Source organism: Hemitrygon akajei, chromosome 10, assembly GCF_048418815.1.
Source record: "Hemitrygon akajei chromosome 10, sHemAka1.3, whole genome shotgun sequence".
Taxonomy (NCBI): Eukaryota; Metazoa; Chordata; class Chondrichthyes; order Myliobatiformes; family Dasyatidae; genus Hemitrygon; species Hemitrygon akajei.
The window spans coordinates 156,308,276-156,331,138 of record NC_133133.1 but is presented as its reverse complement, the minus strand read 5'-3'; the positions used below and the strand labels follow the sequence as shown (position 1 = coordinate 156,331,138).

The 22,863-nt window shown below is 39.8% G+C and overlaps 2 protein-coding genes across 3 annotated transcripts; both read left to right on the top strand.

The window, feature by feature from the left end:
- Nucleotides 1-2,046: 2,046 nt before the first annotated feature.
- On the top strand, nucleotides 2,047-4,995 carry LOC140734862 (small integral membrane protein 30). The gene has a single exon (XM_073059473.1). The coding sequence runs from the start codon at nucleotides 2,301-2,303 to the stop codon at nucleotides 2,484-2,486; it is 186 nt and encodes a 61-aa protein (XP_072915574.1). The 5' UTR covers nucleotides 2,047-2,300; the 3' UTR covers nucleotides 2,487-4,995.
- An 8,082-nt stretch (nucleotides 4,996-13,077) lies between these two features.
- gpr85 (G protein-coupled receptor 85) lies at nucleotides 13,078-22,322 on the top strand. 2 transcript variants are annotated; one of them, XM_073059470.1, is made up of 2 exons: nucleotides 13,078-13,199; nucleotides 13,314-22,322. In XM_073059470.1, exon 2 carries the CDS (start codon nucleotides 13,603-13,605, stop codon nucleotides 14,728-14,730), a length of 1,128 nt encoding a protein of 375 aa, XP_072915571.1. In that variant the 5' UTR covers nucleotides 13,078-13,199; nucleotides 13,314-13,602; the 3' UTR covers nucleotides 14,731-22,322. The 2 variants fall into 2 exon arrangements, with proteins under 2 accessions (XP_072915571.1, XP_072915573.1); XM_073059472.1 differs by having other exon boundaries at nucleotides 13,085-13,199; nucleotides 13,359-22,322.
- The last annotated feature ends 541 nt before the right edge of the window (nucleotides 22,323-22,863 follow it).

Below are 22,863 nucleotides of genomic sequence, written 5' to 3'. Positions count from 1 at the left end.
TTACTACCACTGTCTGGCTCCTCCCGCAAACCCAAAGTCTAATCCAATTTACTATTTCACCTTGAATGACAAGCAACCGAACCTTGTTCACCAGCCTCCCATGTGAGACCCTGCAAAGTCCTTTCTAAAGTTGATGTAGACAACATCCACTATGCTGCCTTCATCAACTTTCCTGGTAACTTCCTCGAAAAACTCTATACAATTGGTTAGACACGACCTAGCATACACACAGCCACATTGACAATCAGTCCATGTCTATGCAAATACTCATAGATCCAGTCTCTTAGAATACCTTTCAATAATTTTCCCACTACTTATGTCAGGCTCATTGGCCCATAAGTTCATAGCTTATTCTTAGAGCTTTTCTTAAACAATGGAACAACATTAGCTATCTCCAATCCTCTGGCACCAAGTATGTTTTAAATATCTGTTAGAGCCCCTGCAATTTCTGCACTAGCCTCCCACAGGGCCCAATAGAACACCGTTTTCAGGTCCTGGAGATTTGTCCACCTGAATTTTCCCCAAGACAGCAAACACCTCCTCCTCCTCCATAATCTGAATAGGCTCCATGACTTCACTGCTGCTTTATCTCACTTCTGTAAACTCTCTGTCTGTCTCCCGAGTAAATATAGATGTAAAACATCCATTTAAGATCTCCTCTAGCTCTTTCAGATCCACACATAGACTCCAATCTTCCAGAGCACCAATTTTATCCTTTACTCTCCCTTTGCTTTTAATATACTATATCTGAAGCCCTTAGGATTTTCCTTCACCTTGTCTGCTAGTGCAACCTCACGTCTTCATTCAGCCCTTCTGGTTTCCTTCTGAAGTGTTATCTTGCAGTTCTTATACTCCTGCATAAGGATTGTTGCTGACATCCCATTATATCCCAAGGAACTGATTGGCAAATATTTATCAACCCTATTTTCATCAGAAATGAATGTTTTTATTTATATCATGTACTTTGCAGAATCACATTTCATTATTACCACTATGTGAAACATAGCAGAATTAATTGTGGTTCGGTGCCAAGTATAAAACACAGAACAATGCCATAATACACAACACAATAGAAGCCAACAAGTTACAAGACAATAGTGCAAATAGCCAAGGGCAATCAACAACTAGCAGAACAGTCACATGCACAAACATCAATAATCAAACTTAAATAATTATGATCATATGAACAGACTCAACAATTATCAACAGAACAAGGAGCGCAGGAAAGACCATTTAACGAATGTTGTACAGAGACAGTTAGAGTACTACACCGGAGTGTCTTTTGAGAAGCTGGATAGCTACAGGAAAGAAGTTTGGAGATGGTGTGGTCCTGATGGCGATGGACTTGTAGTGTCTCCCGAATGGCAATTTAGTAAGGAGGTGACTGGTAGGCTGGGTGGAGTCAGCAGTAATTTTTTCACCTCTTTTGTTCGCTCTGGCGGTGAACGTGTATTTTAATGTCAGTAGCTGACAACTAATGATTTTCTCTGCTGAATGGACTGCTATCTGGTGTTGGAAAGGGAGGCAGCGAGAAACCAAACGGTGATACAGGTGTCACAACACTCCCGGTGATGATTCAAACTACTCCGAACCCACCCGAAGCAATGTCTGCGTACCCTACCTACACAGGACTATCAACCAGCTCAAGAAGAGAGTGGAAGTCATCCTCAACATGCGGTCTAGGCCAAAATGAATGTGAAGAAAACAAGTAATACATCTCCAGCAAAAGCAAAGTTGCTTACTATCTAGTGTAATATGAAAGATCAGCTGCATCGAAGAATACTTTATCCTTCAGATGAAAGTTTAAACTCCTGGTCACATGATCGTGTTCTGCCGATAATCCCGGATTCCATACCACGGCCCCACGCGTCGTTAGAATTACAGACAACCCCCGCTGGAGAACGGCACACAATACTCCTCCCAACCTATGGTAGGAGCTATTGTTCATCATTGATGACAGGAATTAACAAATAAGAACAATTTCCTTTGCATAAACAATTACTACTCAACAGTTTTATTAAATGGCGCGAGACTAGTTGCTAGTTCTATGGTTTTTAATGGGGAGGCAACAGGTTGATTCAAGCGCCTATGTCAATGGTTGAGCGTGTATATTGTTAACTCAATCAGAGGGCAAAATGAAAGCGTGAGTCTTGTAAAACAAACCGCGCACAGCATAAAGGATCTCAGCGCCGCTTCACGCTGCCGCCTGTGAATGGAAGCAACGCCCCGAAGTTGAGGGCGGAAGTTGAGTGTGATCATCTGATAGAAGGAGATCAAGTGATCAGCCTGTCACATGCAACATGGCTTCCTGGTGGGGATTGCAGTCGGTGCGCACGGTGCTGATCATGCTGCTGGCGGCGGTGCCGGGAGCCCAGGCTCTGGACGGAGGGGACGCGGTGGCGTTGCTGCTGGGACTGGCGCTGAGCACGGTGGGGCTGTGCGCCTGCCTGGGCTGGTACGCCCGCAGGAGGAGCGGCCAGCTCTGAGCCGAGGAGGGACAGCCGAGCCGAGCCTCAGGGGTGCCAGGGTAGCAGCGGTCGGGTCCCCAAAGCAGCCGATCTGTCGAGACTCCGAGAGAGAGAGAGAGAGAGATGCGGGTCGCCAGCATTGCGGAGTTTCCACGCCGGGGCTCTTGCGCGCTCAGCCGCGGGGAACTCGCTCCATTCATTTCCCCGGCTTGCTGCACTTCTGAACCGGCCACATGGGCGTCCCTGCAAGGCGACAACTTTTGGATCTCTCTGCCTCTCCACCCTCCCTAAAGTCATGAGACCGTGCTACTGACCAGGTGCCCTGGCTCGCAGTCCTTCAAAGTGACGTTTAAAAGTTTCTCCAAAGGCCGAATTGGAGCAGAAACGAAATTACAACGCGGAAGTGCTAGTCCTTGCTTTGGTTTTCTGGTACCCGCAGGAAAACGCACTGCTTTGGACGAGAAGTCGGGACTTTTACACCTAAGGATGCTTGCGCAAAACGTTCAGTAATCTATTTCGCCAGGGTAAAAGTTGGACTTATGTTTGAGTTGAAGTGTTACGTTTCGGTTATTGAAACCCCCACCTTAGTTTGAATATTGCCACCTAGTGTCGCAAAAACCAAGTATTTGCGATAACGTTTCACTTCTGTTCATTTGCAGCCTTTTTGTTCCACGCTTAGTTTTTACATTGCTGTCAGTTGGTACAAAGAAACGGTGAGATCAGTCTTGAACCAGTAGATTTCTTTAGTGACTAGAGTACTTAATACTTTGCGATTTGTATTAATTTGCCTTTCTTGTGAAGATCGCACAACGTATCAATTTTGGTGTGTTTCTTTGAAGAATTGGTTTTAAAACGTGTTCATTAATCACGGGCATCAACTTGTTACTAGAGCTGTCCGTTCTATAAATTCGGATGGTATAAATTTGATTGTATAACTCTTGTACTTTTATAATTGTGATAGTGAACGTTTTAAACAGCAAGAGAGGAATCCAGATCAGAATTCCTGTCGATTTAAAACAAGCTTCTGGACCATCTGTAGCTACAATGGGATAAGTCAGCATTTTAGGTTGAGACCCTGCATTAGGACCTGAAAAATTGAGTATCCCATTGCCTCCACAGATGCTGACTGACCTGCTGAGTTCCTGCAGCAGTTTTTTTTTGTTCCAGATTCCAGCATCTACAATCACTTGTCTCCCCTGTGATTTTGATGCAGCCAGCTCTTAAGTCAGGGCTTCCCAACCTTTTTAATGCCACGGAAACTTAACACTAACCTGGGTCCGTCTCACCAGGTTGAGAAGCCGTGTCTTAAATTGCGTGGCTTAAAAACAACCACAGGCTGAGTTTCTACAGGCAAATAGCTACATACAGCACAGCTTAACTGACATTTTGCCACTTGCCAACAGCTGAGTACACGATTGCAAAGCCAACTTAAAATGTCCACGTCCAATAATCGTTTATGTATTGAAATATGACAGGCTGAGTTGAATCCAAGATAATATGCAGCAATGTTTTGAAACTTCCAACTGATAACTAACCATTTCTCACATCTGTGTTTGCCAAGCTATATTTTTCAGAAAAGACCATGCCCTATGAACCAGCTTCAAAGGGAGTTTGCTGTGATTGTGAATTAGGATATGTAGGCTACAGCACTACCTGGAGCTTGGTTATAAGAAGAATGGTTACACATACTACATTGGGCCTTCATACGATAATTTATTTCCCTAATTAGCATTTGCAAATAGTTTGTTTCAAGCTTTGCTTTCAGAGTCTATTAAATGTGATAATTACTCAATTAGAAATTGAAAATTGCCTATTTACAAAGATACAGATGATTGAAAACTTTATTGGCAGTGTAAAGTTTTTTTTATTGACCCCACTTTCCATTGAACCTACTTGCAGCTTGTAAACTTCCTGTTCTTTAAGTCTCAAACACTTGTACTAGTAGTTTTCATTATCCTGAGTTATTTTCATGATCTAGTCCATTAATTTTATGCGTAATATGCACACAAGATTGTTATGGAATATGTGGAGTCAAGTAATTGTATTAGTGATACCAATGCTAATTTTATGAACTTATCAATGCATATCTATATTAAAGTCTTGTGGTATAGTTAGTCATATAGAGAACAGCATTGATAAAGTCATATTTTGCATTTGTCAATCATTCGTCCTTCAATAAGTACTCCATTTGATAACAGCCGCAAGGAATATTTTGGCTCATTTACTGTGATACATTATCCTTGTATCAATGGAATAGAAATGTCTAAGACAATAAGTACTGTAATAAAATGTAATTGGACGTACATTCAATATGTTAATAGCTTGTGGTGTGCACTGGCCTTTTGCACCTTCTTATCTGCCTTTATTCTCTTCCCAAATTCAGAATAATTAATCTCTTGAAGTCTTGTGATGTTATTTACTAGAAATAAAATGCATTAGCTTAAGACCACAAACAATAAAATAGAAGCAGAAGCAGGCTATTTGGCTACTGCCTGTCCACCGCTCAATAAAATCATGGCTCAACTTTTGCAAGGTTATTTTAGTAAATTAGAAACTTCTGTAGATGGCCATTGTGCTGGTCATATCTTCGCAGCCTGACAATCTTTCTGTGGAAAAATTCTGGCATTGTGTTTTGCAGCTAATTTTCGTGTAAATTTCAAATCAGTTCAAGAATATGTGGTAGTTGCTATTTGAAGTATATACCTTGAATCAATTTAGGGATAGGGTAAGTTGAGGTATAGACTGACTATTGTTAAGTTAAATGATTTAAGGGGTTGAAGGCCACTATCTCCATGTTTGTTTTAATTTTATTCCTGCAAGTATTGTGCCACTTGTTTCTATAAATAACTATTAGCTCACAATTATCAGCTCACCTGTTGTTGGGAATTTTGTAGTCCCTGGTGTCTGCCAAAAGCTATGTGACATTTTTCACTTTCAATCTATCTGAAAACAGATTGAGCAAATATTTAGTTAACTGGGAATAGATACAGATCATTAAGTTGCTCTGTTTCACAAATAAACATTTAGACATTGAATATGTTTACAGCACAGTTGTGATAATGATACACTGCTCTCTCACCTTATTGCTAGGCTTAAACAAAATGAGTTAGAATTAATCTTTGTACTCCAATTGTCTTAATGCCCTTTGATTGACATTCCATCTCTCTTACTTTCTGTAAGAGAAAGATAGAAAGGCACAGTAAAACAGGAGGCTCAAAAGTAAATGCTGCAAAGCAATGCGGGGAGCAATCAAATGTCAAGAACCTACAGAACCAGTACACCTACCTGATGAAGGGAATAGCTGTTACCTGTAAATATAAACCTCACTGCATCATCCAACGTACCTCTAACCTTTAGGAAGGTGGTAGTTTCAAATTTGGGACTTGATAAGTTGGGGGGGGGGGAGTCAAAACTGATTGCTCAAAACTAAGCAATATTAGAAAGCAATAGATTTAGTAGTTAGTCATGAGCGTGCATGAAATTGTTCTTGCGAGGGATAAGCAATATATTGTGACTAAAATTGCATATGTTTTGTGGAGGAGGGATGAGCATTTTTGTAATTGTGTGTTGATGCATTTCGTAATTTGCACATTTTAGAAATGATTTTTTTCAAGTATCAGTAAAATCTATAAGATCTTTCCTAATCCTTTGCCTAATATGTACTTGCCTTCTTGCTGCTTGTTTACTCATCCACTGTTTAATGACATATGTTTCAATCTAGTGTCACTGGCTGTGTTCTCAGTATTCTTTCTATTAGCCTCTGTTAATACTATATGTATAGTTTCAAAGTTTCTTCCACAATTAATTTGACTTTTTTTTGTCTTGTCCATGCTGAAAACAAAGGATTCTGTTCACTGGCCATCTCAGTACTGACTTTAGTTTTGGTAGCTAAAGACACTTTGCTTCTAATTATATCCATCTTGTACAACTACAGTATCTGATTTTATTTTAAGTGTGGTCTCTGTAGTCAGTTTGAAGCATGAGAGGTGCAATAGCTAGATTAGCTTGATCAGCTCAGTTAATTATACTAGCAAACGATAAAAGGTAAGATAGTTGTGATGGTTGGTGTGCCAATATTATAGACTACATTTCCCCTGTCAGTAATATACACAACAAAAGTTTTGGTGCTACCTGAGATGACCAAGATGAGTTTATATGTTAATAAACGCTTCATTAAAGTGTTCATTCACTTGAATAGAGTAATTTCAAAGCTACAAATCCAATTCTGGACATCCATCAGCAACCTTTTAATTGCATTTGATCACAACGTGTAACATTGTGGCTTGGATACTGTCACGTGAGTACAGCAGTGTTACAGGGTGTTTGGTCTGTGATATCTGCTGACCATAATGCAAATTTAAACTAATCTCGTATGCATGCTCATTGTCCATATCCTGCAGGCCTCTCCCTGTCTCTGTTCCTGTCATCTCCTTCGGGTGCTCCTCCCCCTTCGCTTTCTTCCATGGCCTTCAGTCCTCTCCGATCAGATTCTCCCTTCTCCAGCCCTTTATCTCTTCACTTGACTTCCCAGGTCTTTACCTCACCCCTACACCCCCCACCATTTTTCACCTATCACCTACTACATTGTATGTTTGTATTTCATTTCTCCCCCCCCCCCCCCCACCTTCTTACTCTGACTTCCCATCTTTTTTTCTCCAGTTCTGATGGAGGGTCTTGTCCCAAAACGTTGGCTGCTTACTCTTTTCTATAGATGCTGCCTGGCCTGCTGAGTTCCTCCAGCATTGGGTGTGTGTGTGTGTGTGTGTGTGTTGCTTTGTATTTCCAGCATCTGTAGGGGTTTTTTTTTTGTTTTTGTTCCTGTCTGATTGCCTCTTAAATGTTGCTATCATAACTGCTTCCACCATTTTCCCTGAACCTATGCTCTGTTTTTAAGCGAAAACTTGCTTCCATAATCTCCTTTTAAACTTCCTCCCTCTCACTTTAAATTTATGTCCTCCAGATTCTGACACTTCCACACTGGGGGGAGGGGGGAAGACTCTGTTTGCCCCATTTTTGCCTATGTTCTTGTGTACTATCAGGTTGCTCCTCAGCTTCTGTTGCTCCAGATAAAATATTCCAAGTTTGATTTAATTGGTTTATGTATGTTAAATATTAGCTTTATTTGTCACATGTACATCAATACATATCGTGAAGTGCTGGGGGCAGCATACAGGTGTTGCCTTACTTCCAACTCCAAGACAGCATGCCCACAACTTACTAACTAACCCCTAAATACAAGGGTTAAAAGGTATTCTGGCTGTAGTGCTGAATACTTGCTCCAGAACTAGCTATGGCTTTTATTAAGCAGCTGTAGTTACCCACAAAATTGGCATCTACCCAAAAATATGAAAATCATCAAAGCACCCTATGTCCAGAAAAAGTCAAATTCAATCTGATCTAAACCATTTGTTTCTGTATTTCTTCAGAATCTTGATCAAAGCATGGGAGACAAAGCCTAAATTCCAGAGGTGAGGTAATACCAATATTAACTACCTATATCAGAGCTTGCACTTCCTTGGGGTGTGAACAATGGACAAGCTCCAGCACAACAAGCACTCCGCAACATAAGGATAGGTATAATATGCAGTATGAATTACATTCCAACCAAAGTAAGCGAATTTAAATTCCTGTGTTGCCCTTGCATAGGTGAAAACACATTCAACCTGTTTCATTAACACACTTCCCATTTATTATGAGATTGAAAGTGGGCTGTTTGCTGATGCTAAGACGGTTTTCAGCTACGTTCTCAATTTCCGAGCAAATGAAGCATTCTGAATGCAGGAATTCTTGGACAACATCCAAGGTCTGACCAATAAGTGACAAGTAACGTTGAAACCACACAAGCTTCGGGTGATGATCATTGTCAAGAGAGAACATAACCGGCTCACATTGACTTCCAATGGCATTTTCATTACAGAGTCTGACCATCAGCATTCTCGAGGTCACCAGTGACAGAGCTCAATGGGAGCAGGTGCATAAATCATAGAGCGGTGCAGCAAAGGGAGATGGTTGAAAGAAGTTACCAGCCTTTTCAGTTGTTAGTCACTCTGCTACACCCTTTATGCAATAGATTCCAGATCCAAACAAAGCACTGAACAAAACCTTCAGCTTAGTGGAGGCGTTCACCCCATAAACACCACAGGATACATGCGTCTCCTCTGCTTGTCAACCTTGCACCTCTCGTTCATTTTCATATCACCTCACGATTTTGAACACTGCCATTCCCATTCTGATATGTCTATCCATGGCCTCCTCTACTGTCAAGATGAAGCCACACTCAGGTTGGAGGAACAACACCTTATATACCGGCTGGGTAGCCTCCAACCTGATGGCATGAACATTGACTTCTCTAACTTCCGTTAATGGCCCTCCTCCCCTTCTTACCCCATCCCTGACATATTTAGTTGTTTTCCTGTTCTCCATCTCCCTCTGGTGCTTCTTCCCTCCCCCCCCCCCCTTTCTTTCTCCCGAGGCCTCCCGTCCCATGATCCTTTCCCTTCTCCAGCTCTGTATCACTTTCGCCAATCACCTTCCAGCTCTTAGCTTCATCCCACCCCCTCCGGTCTTCTCCTATCATTTCGCATTTCCCCCTCCCCCCACTACTTTCAAATCTCTTACTGTCTTTCCTTTCGGTTAGTCCTGACGAAGGATCTCGGTCCGAAACGTCAACATCACTTCTCCCAATGGATGCTGCCTGGCCTGCTGTGTTCCACCAGCATTTTGTGTGTGTTGTTGTCTCTTTTTACATGTTATCAGGATGAGATTAAGGTCTAGGCTATATTATTTACATATATAATATGAAAATACTCTAGGAAAGTTCATACCCTCTAATCAAGGTAGCACCTCTTCTGCACTCTCTCCTGTGTCCACATCCTTTTTATAATGGGGCAGGCAGAATTATATGCAATACTCAAGTGCAGTCTGACTAGAGTTTTGTGTTCATGGAGCGGCTGATAATACAGAATCTGAGGCCACAAACCAGGCACGCCCAGGATCCTCTTCAGTTTGCATATAAGGAGAAGGTGGGAGTGGAGGATGCTATCACGTATTTGCTGCACAAATCACTCTCTCACCTAGAGGGAGTCAGTTGTGCTGTGAGGATTACATTCCTTGACTTCTCTAGTGCCTTTAACACCATCCAGCCCAAGATCTTAAGGCACAAACTAACGGAGATGGGAGTAGACTCTCACATGGTGGATTGGATAGTGGACTACTTGACAGATAGACTTCAGTATGTGCGGTTGGGAGACTGTAGGTCTGACACGGTGGTCAGCAGCACAGGGGCGCCGCAGGGAACCGTACTCTCTCCGGTCCTGTTCACCCTGTACACATCAGACTTCCAATATAACTCAGAGTCCTGCCATGTGCAGAAGTTCGCTGATGACACGGCCATAGTGGGGTGTGTCAGGAATGGACAGGAGGAGGAGTATAGGAAACTGATACAGGACTTTGTGATATGGTGCAACTCAAACTACCTGCGTCTCAATATCACCAAGACCAAGGAGATGGTGGTGGACTTTAGGAGATCTAGGCCTCATATGGAGCCAGTGATCATTAATGGAGAATGTGTGGAGCAGGTTAAGACCTACAAGTATCTGGGAGTACAGTTAGACGAGAAGCTTGACTGGACTGCCAACGCAGATGCCTTGTGCAGGAAGGCAGAGTCGAATGTACTTCCTAAGAAGGTTGGCGTCATTCAATGTCTGTAGTGAGATGCTGAAGATGTTCTATAGGTCAGTTGTGGAGAGCGCCCTCTTCTTTGTGGTGGCGTGTTGGGGAGGAAGCATTAAGAAGAGGGACGCCTCACGTCTTAATAAGCTGGTAAGGAAGGCGGGCTCTGTCGTGGGCAAAGTACTGGAGAGTTTAACATCGGTAGCTGAGCGAAGGGCGCTGAGTAGGCTACGGTCAATTATGGATAACTCTGAACATCCTCTACATAGCACCATCCAGAGACAGAGAAGCAGTTTCAGTGACAGGTTACTATCGATGCAATGCTCCTCAGACAGGATGAAGAGGTCAATACTCCCCAATGCCATTAGGCTTTACAATTCTACCGCCAGGACTTAAGAACTTTTTAAAAGCTATTATTAATGCTTTTTGAGATGGTGATTTAGATGCATATCATATTTTTTTACTGAGTTAAGTATTGTATGTAATTAGTTTTGCTACAACAAGTGTATGGGACATTGGAAAAAAAAGTTGAATTTCCCCATGGTGATGAATAAAGTATCTATCTATCTATCTATAAGTTCCTTACTCTTGTATTGAAATCCCGATGAAGGTAATGCCTTATTAAATTTCATAGCCACTTTCAGTGAAGTCTGGACGTGAACCCATCTCAATGTTATGAAAGGGTATACTGTCTCCTTTCATTTGACTTCCCAAAGTGCCACACTTCACACTTCCCTAGATTAAACTTAATCTGCCACTTTTCTGCCCATATTTGTAACAGGTCTATATCATGCTGTATTCTTTGATAGTCCTTGGCACTATCCACAACTACATAATCTTAGATTCATCCACAAACTTATTAATCCAACCCTCTACATTTTCACCCAAACCATCACAAACAGAGGTCCCAGGGCCTGATGAAGAGTTGTGGCACAAAACATAGACAGTTTATTCTACTCCATGGATGCTGCTTGACCTGCTGAGTTTCCGCCAGCATTTTGTGTGTGCTACTCTAGATTTCCAGCATCAGCAGAATCTAATATATTTATGGCCACGGCACCAATCCTTGTGAAACGCCACTGGTCGTGAATCTCCGGCCAGAATTAGTCTTCCCTCACACCTGTTGTCATCTCCGATGACCCTGGAATTTTCAGGGCAAAATATTCTCCCTCAGAGACATGGTTGAGTCAAGGTATTACACGAGAGGTGCCCCTCATGGGGCTCTCCAGCTTCCTGTTCACAGATTTGCTTTTACATAAATTCTAATTGTCACTGAGGTACACTGAACTGTGCTCACTCCAGGAGACACCTGGCAAAGAGACAAGGTAAGCCCTTGAATTGATTGCCCAACATTGTCATTCTCGCCTGATCAATTGGCAATGCTTTTTCAAAACAAAATGACACAATTGCAATGACAGACTCAAATGATTTAATCTGTTAAAATGTATTCTCTTGATTCAGCTGTTTCAATGGAAATTGAAGTCCCCAATCGATTCAAGATTCCAATTTGTTTATCATGTGTACATGGAATGTACACATGAATTGTCATTTACATTAACAATCAAATATGAAAACTAAAAATTAAATAAAGTTAATAACACAAAAGCTGAGCTAACAGTCAGAAATTGAGTGAACTCTGGGACCCTGATTGTCCTAAGGGAAGAAAGAGACCCCAAAAGAAGTTAAACATGAGTACAACGATGGCTTTTCTTGTGTTCCTCTGGCCTAAATTCTGCAGTACTGTATAAGGCCCAGTTCATCCAGGGTAACGTCCTCCCAACCATTGAGCACATCTACATGAAACACTGTTGTGGGAAAGCAGCATCCACCATCATTGGACCCCCTCCACCCAGGTCATGCTCTCGTCTCACTGGCACCACCGGGGAGAAGGTACAGGAACCTCAGGGCAGCCCCCAAAACCAGGTTCAGGAACAGTTTCTATCCCTCATCCATCAGGCTCCTGAACCAAAGGGGATAATTCATTCAACTTGCTCTATCATTGAAATGTTCCTGCAGCAATGCACTCACTTTCAAGGACTCTATCGCATGTTCTTAATATTTATAGTTTGTTTATTGTTTGTTTTTTGTATTTGCATATATTGTCTTCTACACTCCAATTGAACACCCAAGTTGGGCGGTCTTTAATTGATTCTTTTATGGTTATCCTATTGATTTATTGAGTATGCCCATGGGAAAATGAATCTCAGAGTTGTATATGGTGACATGCATGTACTTTAAATTTACTTTGAACTCACCAGACACAATGGGAAATTCAATAATGCTGACGAATCATATACTCCAAGTTTATAAACCTAGTTAAATAAAATAAATGGTATATCAGGTCATTAAGTCAAAGCTGCTTGCTGTGCAGTTTTGTAGTTAATCTAAACTATCCTAACTAACTTCAGAAAATAACATTCTCGATTATACGTAGAAAAACAAAGTGCGGTCCAAAATTGTAAAGTAACACAGTCAGTAATCACCATTTGACTTCCCAAAGGCGGTTCACAAGTGTTAAGTAGTGATGAATGAGTATGTGCAGCCAAAACACTCATTTTGCATACGAATATAATTAATGAAAATACGTATTAAAAGCTAATTGTTACACGGATGTAAGTTTGTCAATAGAATATGTAGCCACCACGAAGTGGCGAAATAAAGCTATTTCACAATGCAGCGTGTGTGCCAGAGGTTACCTTCACCGGGCTCGGCCGTAATGTAAAGCTTTGCAACGTCTGGCTGGGTTGGAGTAACATAAATTAGCGTTAATCGCGTTCCCGATGGAGCGGACGTGTTACATTTAAGCGCCTTTCCCTTTGCTCTGTGTGTGTGTGTGTGTGTGTGTGTGTGTGTGGAAGGAGGAGATGCGACAGCAGAAGACGCGGCAGGGATTACAAATAGGCTCGGTGCGCAGTCTCCGTCTCAGCCACTTGCAATCCATTCACTCCCAGCAAGCTACTGACAGCAGGAGACAGCAACTCCTTGTGACACCACAGCCAGCCCTACAGAGAGAGAGAGAGAGAGAAAGAGAGAGAGAGAGGAGGAAAAAAAACAACACAGGTACGTGCTTTTCCATCTTCCTGAATAAATGTATTTCTGCTCAAGACACGGAAAATGTCGATGAAATGATGCTTGAAAATGTTAACTGTCAGTTTGCTGTGCATCTTTCCACAGAAATAAGAGGCTGCTTTTTGAAATATATGATGATTCATTTTATAGGCTCCTCGCCGTAAATAATTGCCCGGGACCGGGTGGATTTTATAGATGCCTTTAATGAGAGTGACGCCCGGGTAGGGCCGGACACACCAGCTCTGGATTTTTTTCCACCTCTATCTATTTACACAGACGAGCTAGACGGGAGGGGTGGGAGACTGGATTTTTTTTATATACCGGCGCTCTCCTTCCATCATGACACTTCACTGCCGTGGTTGAGGCTGTTGCCAGATTCCCACTGTCTGGATCTATGGCGAACTACAGCCATGCGGGTACTGGGAGCAGCGAGAACCTAATGCAGAATGTGTCTCCCCTGGCGACGTTCTTCAAGCTGACATCGCTGGGATTCATAATTGGAGTCGGCGTGCTGGGCAACCTCCTCATCTCCTTCCTGCTGGTTAAAGACAAGACCCTACACCGGGCTCCTTACTACTTCTTGCTGGATCTCTGCTCATCTGATATCATCCGTTCGGCGGTGTGCTTCCCTTTTGTGTTCCTCTCGGTAAAAAACGGCTCCTCCTGGTCCTACGGGACCCTGAGCTGCAAAGTGATCGCCTTCGTCGGGGTCCTCTCCTGCTTCCACGCCGTCTTCATGCTCTTCTGCGTGAGTGTCACCCGCTACATCGCCATCGCCCACCACCGTTTCTACTCTAAGCGGCTGACTTTCTGGACCTGTTTGGCCATCATCTGTATGGTGTGGACCCTATCGGTGGCTATGGCTTTCCCTCCCGTCTTCGACGTGGGCACTTACACCTTCATCAGGGAGGAAGAGCAGTGTATCTTTGAGCACAGGTACTTCAAAGTCAACGACTCGCTGGGCTTCATGCTCATGTTCGTAGTCATCGTCCTGGCCACTCACATCGTGTATCTGAAGTTGATCTTCTTTGTGTATGACCGGCGCAAGATGAAGCCCGTCCAACTGGTGCCGGCAGTGAGCCAGAACTGGACTTTCCACGGACCCGGGGCCAACGGACAAGCGGCCGCCAACTGGATCGCTGGCTTTGGCCGAGGCCCAACCCCACCCACTCTGTTGGGAATCAGACAAAATCCTCAGGGCCAGGGCATGAGGAGGAGGCTGCTAGTCATGGACGAGTTCAAAACGGAGAAAAGAATTGGCAGGATGTTCTACCTGATTACCTTTTTCTTCGTAGCTCTCTGGTGCCCATATCTAGTGGCTTGCTACTGGCGCGTCTTTGTGAAAGGTCCCGCTGTTCCACGTGGTTACATGACGGCTGCTGTCTGGATGACTTTTGCCCAAGCTGGAGTCAATCCATTTATCTGCATCTTCTCCAACAGGGAGCTAAGACGTTGTTTCAGCACCAACATCCTTTACTGTCGAAAATCCAGGTTACCAAGGGAACCTTACTGCGTTATATGAGCACTAGTGCTGTATGTTTCTGAGACTTCATCGACGGAAATTACCCTAATTTTATCAAGCAACAGACGGAACAGTAATTGTCGTGGTCTGCGGCACTGGGCCCCTTTTGGTGTTCTGGCGAGGGCGATTTGCAAAGAAACGATCATCAACCTTTCGCAGAATGGTCTTTAATTTATTTCTGCTATCTCTGTCTTAATGTTCAAGGTATTTCAATACAGTTTCTGTGGAAATTGGTATTATTATCATGCCATCTGCACATTCATGTACACGTTTGTTTTTGAAATAACCAACCCATAAATCATAAATTACAGTTTTAGAATATATATTGACTTTTATACTTTTTGGAAAAAAAAAGGTCTTTTGCATTCATGAATGCACACCAGACAGAACATGTTTAAATGATTTGACTTAATTAAAAGTGACAGTACCTTCATCAGTTGACTGGCGGGTATGCATGACCGACCGGGTTAATGTTTGATTATGTACAGATTAGTTTCCTCAACTTTTCCTTTAAATCAACACTGGATCTAAACTTGTACCAGGTACAGGCACCCTGCCCAAGTGGTTAAGCCTGCCGCGTAATTACATTTATGCAACATGGTTGATGTCTGTTTCTATATTTTTAGACCGTGGTCATATCCACAGCAGAACGAGTTGGTTTCAAACCTTGCGCAATCTGTGAGAAATTTGTTCTATGGTTGCATATTGTTTACAATATTTTCCTCCTCATTGTTCAGTTCAGTCTTTCGTGTTTCAACTGTGATATTGTTCTATTATCATTTTCTCTCAAAAAGGTGATATGGCTTATACCATTTCCTTAGTGTTGGGGGGGAGGGGTGGAATGTATGTGAATTGAAGTAAAACTGCATCCAGTAAAATGTGTGGGATCTCATCAACATTTTGGAAATAAAATGTATATCATATTATACAGTTATCAATTCGCATAAGTCCAGCTGCTTTTTCTTGAAGTAGACGATAATTATTTTCGCAAATATGCACAGAATTTCAACATTACGATTCTTTGTAATAAGTTTAAAAGAGATAACATCTGACTGAATACGTGAATGATTGATGGGAACCACAAGATGGATCGAAGGCGTAATACCAAAGAATTCCTGTGCACTTTATTGTCCTTAATTTTTCAATGTTGTAACATTCTTTGTAAGTGTCCTGTACATTAATATAAAATAATTTAACGTGGGGAAAATCAGAGAGAAAAATGTAAAATTGCTTATAGATGTTGTGTATGTATTAACAATTGTGAAACTAATTGAACTGGTATCACTTACAGAGCCATATAATTAATGATATCTGACTAGAAATTTCTTAGACTTTTCATTCTCTATTCTTACATTTCCCAGAGACTGCAACCATGAGATTGTTTAATGATCTCATGCCTTACACATTTTCAGTTTTGCTTTTCAATCTGTTCATGATTTAGATTTTGTCTGACATTTTTGGATTGCCTTATTACATCAGCAATTCACTTTTATTTTCATTTGTTCCTTAATACCATTGCATTTTCTTATTTCAACGTATCTTGTTTATATTTTCTTAAGTTACCTTTCCTTCAAAATGCTTCCCATTCTTTTTTCAAATTTCTAGTTAAATGCACCTGTCAAACATTTATTTTCCCTAGTAGTACCATTAATTTCCTATTTCCATTTTATATTGTTTGCTTACGGTGTTATTTTTAATGTTTTTCCATAATATTAATCTGCAAAGCTAGGTACCTTCATTCTTAACATCATTTATATGGTTAGTTTTCTGGAAGTACCAATCTTTCATAATTACTGAAGGCTCCAGCCCATAACAAGAAATTCACCTAAAATAAAAAAAAACAGTAAATGTAATTTAAATCAATCTTTTATCTTCATTTCCTGATCTGACCAGATGGTCTAGGTATAGTCATGCAGTACACATTATTTGCATTACTAAGGTGGTCGAATGGAAGAGCGGAAGACTTGGATTCAAGCCCTGATCTGGGCCGCATCCTAACTTGCTTCTTGCTGGGTTCTGAGTTGTTTATCTCAGGTAGGTTGCCACAGCACCAAAGAATGAAAGCACTGACCTAACAGGAGTGACCTGACTCCAACTACTGCCAAAGTTGCTGTCAGTAGCTAACCTTAATTATTAAAGGATATAGAAAATATCCAGTATTGGAATAATGCATATACAACAAAGCAGCTCTTAATTTTTTTTCATAAAATGCACTATGGTCCCAATATCTGAACTAGGGTAGTTGTTTCATAATTTAAGTATCATACCTTGAAAGTGATCCCTAAGTACTTTGATCCAATTAGATAAATAAATACACAGGCACCTGTAGATAACAATTTTAAAAAAGAAGTTTGTTGGGAGAAAGACAAAAATTGAAAGAAGTTTTTTGTGTCTGCTGGTTAATATATTAGTGATTTCATCGTATGCATAGTCAAAACTTAATCCACATTTCGAATCTAAAGTTAAGACATAATGCAATATGCTTTGTTTCTTTTTTCTCAACATTTGTTCCAATTCGAAACACATGATGCCCAAGTATTTGGAATCATTCATTATTCTATAGTTATATTGAGTAATAATAACTCAGAGCAATAGCAAAATGATAATTAAATATCCAAGAGTTTGATTACATATAAGTACTTATCTTGTCTTGAACCCAGCCCATGAAATAGGCTTTGAAGTTCCACTGATAATGTATAAGCGATAATGGCAAATTAAATGGATGCTGCCTGTGAATGCTTTTTAATGTTTATTGTGTCTGACATACATTTTATGGTATGTTGTCGTATGTTAATTTTCAATAGATTTATGAATTATTCCTTCATGAAAACACTTCACTGTAATTCATAGCTGACACATTTCAATCATCATTATATGACAAATTGCATTGTTTCACTTTTGCTGTTTAAGCAGGTTCTCTCAACATAAGGCACTGGAGTGGAAATTGCTGCTGTTAGATCTTCTGATGAATACCAGTGCCATTAGGCCATTATGGCTGAAAATTAATAATTAAGCAATGCAACCTTGTTATACTGTAAAACCTGCTCAACAAAGTGCTTATAAATATTTTTAAATCCTTTGTTCATTATATCTATTTATGTTTAAAAATGCTGTAAAATGGGAGGATATTTTAATGTTTTTTACATCTGTATTGTATATTTTCTTTGAGGAAAATAAAAATAGAAAATGCTGGAAATAATCAGCAGCTGTGGATGGCATTTCAAGGACAATGTTTTAAGTTAAAAGTACGTTATCAAACTGGAAATAGTTAGAGGTGCACAGGTTTTAAGATGTAGAAAAGAGGAGGAGGGCAGGGAATTGTCCACCTTGAAATTTTTCTCTTCCTCTGTGATTTCTGTTCGTGTCTTCTGCTTCTTTACCTTTAAGGCCTTCCCTTCTCTTTATATCTTTCATTGGTTACCCGCCAAAACCCGCTTTCACAGCTCAGATTCAGCCCACATGAATTCATATTGAAATTCCACATCAAATACAAACAAGATATTCATTGTTTCTTAAAAGTTGTTCTCAAGACAACCTGCAACCCATGCTTTATGTAAGTGCCAGCACATACCTGGCCATGACCTCCCTCTGTACCAGCACTGATTCTCCTTTTCTCACAACTGTTGTGACCTACTGCTTCAGTTCATCTTCCTCCTCATCTGGTGCTATAACTGACTTCCATTCCTTGCTTTTTGCATCTAAAAACCTGTGTGTTTGGCAAATATACTTGGTTGTTATGAAAGATAATTGAATTAAACATTAATTGTTTCTTGATAAAACTCTGACAAAAACTTTTTCTAAGAAAAAGTTTTTATTGTACTTTTGGAAGTAGTACCAGTTTTCGTTAAAATTGACTATGCAATTTCGTGAACTTCTGCCTTGTGATAATATTTAGGGAATTGTAAGCAAAAGCAACAAAAACAAGTTGCAGTTTTTAATCTTTTAACTGTAAACAGCAATGTGTCTCAATAAGAGATAGACAATAGGTATTTGGTGAAAATATAGTTCAAGCTCCCAGCAATTCATATTTCAGCATTCTGTTAATTATTATGTTCTGCCAAATGTTCAAATGACAGCTGCAGTAGGTTAACATTTAATCTTTTCCTTGCTCTCTTCTTCATCTGGCTAAGTTGATGAAATAACAATATATCAAAGTTATCATTCTCTGCACCCAGAAAAAGATGCCAATGCTTTCCTTCACACCCAGAAAATTTCATTTAGTTGTAGAAAGCTGATTGATATGTTGTTTAAACAAGAAGTGGGCTTCAGAGGGTGTCTAATATAATTCCATCTTTATCCAACACTCTATCTTTGATCCACCACTGTAGAACACATTTTCATGTTTTTGTTATCTCATGATTTGGTATTTGAACAGGACCATGTTGGCTTTCAGAATCTTCTTTGTACTAACTTAATCTTTTCCAAAAAGATAACTGCTCCCAGGTTATCTCACTCTGAGTCCCTTTTTCCATCACCTAGTAATTGCACTTCAAAAATAACAAAACTTTAATATGAATTAGTTGTATGTGATTTCCTTTGAAACGTTCTGAAAATGTAGAAGATTTAGAAGATTCTGTTATGGGTCTCTATTGTGGACTGAGGGTGGGAAGAAGGCAGGGAGAGGAGAATCATGGTTGGGAAAAGAGGAAGGGAGAGGGGAAGGAGTGGGAAACACCAGAGAAACATTCTGTAATGATCAATAAACCCTGCATGGTGACTCGGGGCTGGGAGTGTCTGCACCCACCCTGGCACCCCTCTTCCATGAGTCACACCCCTGTGGTGCTCCATCCTCACTATTCCCAACATCCTTTGCTCCCAACAGATTTACAAACTCACTCTCTGCCCCATGTTGACAAAAATAGTACTATACAAAAGTCTTAGGCACCTTAGCTATATATATGTGCATAAGACTTTTGTACACTGTTCTTTATTTTTTTAAAAATCATGATTATATCATGCTGTATCTTTATAGCCCTCTCTATTACCTAAACCAATGACAACTTAAGCTCTTATAACATTGGTCCCCAGTGCATCATTCCCTCATCCTTCACCAGAGGCCCTTAACCACTGAGCTTCAATATTCTTCAACTCTGCCACTGAAAATTTGTCTCCTATCTTAAAAAGTCTCCACGAAACGAATCCTTTCTATTTCATGTTTAGTTATTAATCACAATTCTGTGCTACTCTAATAATTTCCTTAAATTCCTATATTGATTTCCCAGCCCATGGGACTAAGGTCAAATGTATACTTTATTTTTGAAAATATTTAATTAAATACGAAGATTAATTTTACAGATTAACTTTTGTTTTCTTTTTGCTCTATTGCTAAGATTGCATTCCATAATTCGCAATACCCCTAGATATTATCAGGTTACCAAGCCAACTTTCTTCATCATTTCCAAATGCGCTAACCTATTTGGTTCTAAGGCTATAAAGGTTAAATTGCAAGAACAGTTTGAATATAAGGTTCTAGTTCAATGCATATAAATGATTAAGGGAAAACTAATTGAGGTTTTTAAGATAATTAAACAATTTAATAGTTTTATTTCTCTTTCAGTGCTATTTCACTGATGTTGGAGTTTTGAAAAGTGAATTACAAGAATTGTTTAGTTCACATGATAGGTTTGGAATTACTTCTTCAGACGAAGGTACAGTGGAAATCTGGAGTTTCAAAATGTTGCTGGGAAGGCAGTGATTTGAAAATGTCAGAACTAATATTATTCCCATTTTTGTCAGGCGAGTGTACAAAGAATTATGAAACCTAGGCTGATAAATAAGAAACACTAGAGATTCTGTAGATGCTGGAAATCTTGAGAAACACACAGAAAAGTCTAGAGTAACTCAGTATGTAAGATAGCATCAGGAACTGACATAAAGCATGAATATTTGGCGTTCATACGAGTGCCTATGGCAACACCTTTGGTTTGGTAGTCCTGATGAAGAGCAGAATGTAGTCATTTTATTCCCCCTCATAGATATTATCTGACTTGCAAATAAATAAGTTATAAATCAGGCTTCATTTAGTTGTAAGGTGGAAAAAGCTTGAGGGGTTCAGTTATCCACTCCTGACTTTATGCTTCTCTGCATCATTTTCTTAGAATAAATAATCCAAGTGTATCAGGTCTTTTAATACAGTTTAGTCTTGTGTTACAGATATTGCACAAATGCTTCATAGTTACACTTCCTCTAAGTTCTAAAGTGAGGCACTTAGAACTAACCACAATATTCCAAATGAAGTTCTGTGTAATAGCAAGAGCACTTGATCATTCTTACATTTTATACCTAAAGCAATTAATTATACTATCTTAGTACATTTTGTACTAGATTGTAATGGATTTTCAATACCTAAAACTTGTAGTTAAGCTGTCATAATATTTCTCAATTTAGATTTTCTGTCACCCGCCAGTTTTGTACCATTATGTGTTACAGCTGCAGTATGCTTTGTTTTCTTTTGGTCTTACCTTTGAGCTAATTGTGTCCTTATGCAATTTTATGTCTTCCATAATTTTATGTTTACTTCACCATTCAGTATACCTCCTAACCTGTCAGTTTCTGCTGTAGCTTATTATATAGAGAGATGATGACATGATAATAAAATGAACATGTCCATTTGTTCAAGAAATTAAATGACACAGATGTTACAATTATTTTGCATCTGTAGTAATAGTATGAAAGGTTAAATTTAAATACTATGCAACTAAGCCACTTAATGTTTGTGATAGATCTGTTTGTTAATATTCATGTGCAATAGCCTGTGTTTTGGTTGAACCCAGCCAAAATTAATAAACTGAAATACACTTTTGATGGAATCAAAACATCATTCCCATATTTGTATAATTCCATTCCATATTTGCTTAATTGGTGTTGATACTGGTCCAACTACAGGTCAGCATCTACCTTCTTAGTCTACCAAATTAATTAAGCTGAAGTATTAACACCTAATCTGTTAAATTACTAAAAATCTTAGGCCTAAATCACTTTGTACATCAATTACAGTGCTTTGAAGTGTGCAAGATTTGAACCTAGATAAAGAAATCTGTCATTTGACACTTAATGAATGAATGATGATTTATTCTATTGCATCCAATTAATTTTAGGACTAACAAATACAGAAATAATGCCTAAATAATTTATCATGGAAGCATCAGGTACGGAAAACATGCATTCCCAGAGAAGTAATTGGACTTTAGTTTATGTTGCTTAAGTCATGCAAAAATTGACCACTCCTATCTGCACTTTAAGTTCCGGAGAGGTCAATGGAAACAAATATGCAAAGGTGTGTACTTCTGGTATATTTCTGCATGTTTTAATGGTAAATGACATTCCTTATCTGGAATATTGATTTGATCTTTCTGATTCTAATCCATACTAGTATTGAATTTCCACCTACAACATATTGTCATTTGATTTCAGTTTTATGGTTCCTACAGTAAACCATCTTTCAAGATAATGCACCTTTATGTAAATTCTGTAAAAGTATATTTCTGCAAATGTTTACTTTCAAATGTTACAATGTAGATTGAGAGAAATGTTCAAATTTAAAGAATTTTATTCGGTTTCCACTACTCTGAAAATAAAGTAAAATACTAGTTTTCTCTCTTGGAGTTTTATTCCATAAACATTTTTTATGAGTCACCACAGTATGACAACATGACTCAGAAGAAATCAGATTCTGCCCCCATTACTTTTCTATTAGCTTCCAATGACACTCACAAGCTTCTTTGTAGTATATCAATGAGGACTCCAAAGTAGGTGATGCTACCCTTTCAAATCTATTTCAGTATATTTTTTCATGGACCCCCTGTACATGCAGGTACACTCATCCTTTTCTCATGCACATTCACATCTGCAGCACTCATTGCTAATCAGCTTTTTCTTTACAAAATTATATCCTCTTCCTCACAATTACCAGCTAAAATCAATATCTATCCGTATGTTTTAGAGAATAGTATCACTCAATGGCGTCTTCTTGCCCTCATGGGAGAAGGGAGCATGAAGCTATTTAAATGTATAGAATCCAAAATTGCCTTCTAGCCTTCACCCACTAATTTCTGCAAATAAAAAACCAGGGACATTAGAATATATGGTCCTTTGAGGATGGGCAGGAGGAGGATTTATTATGATCTGTGATAG

What these genes read in the sequence shown, in the direction of transcription:
- gpr85 (XM_073059470.1), top strand. Translation starts at nt 13,603, where the DNA reads ATGGCGAACTACAGCCATGCGGGTACTGGGAGCAGCGAGAACCTAATG.
- LOC140734862 (XM_073059473.1), top strand. Translation starts at nt 2,301, where the DNA reads ATGGCTTCCTGGTGGGGATTGCAGTCGGTGCGCACGGTGCTGATCATG.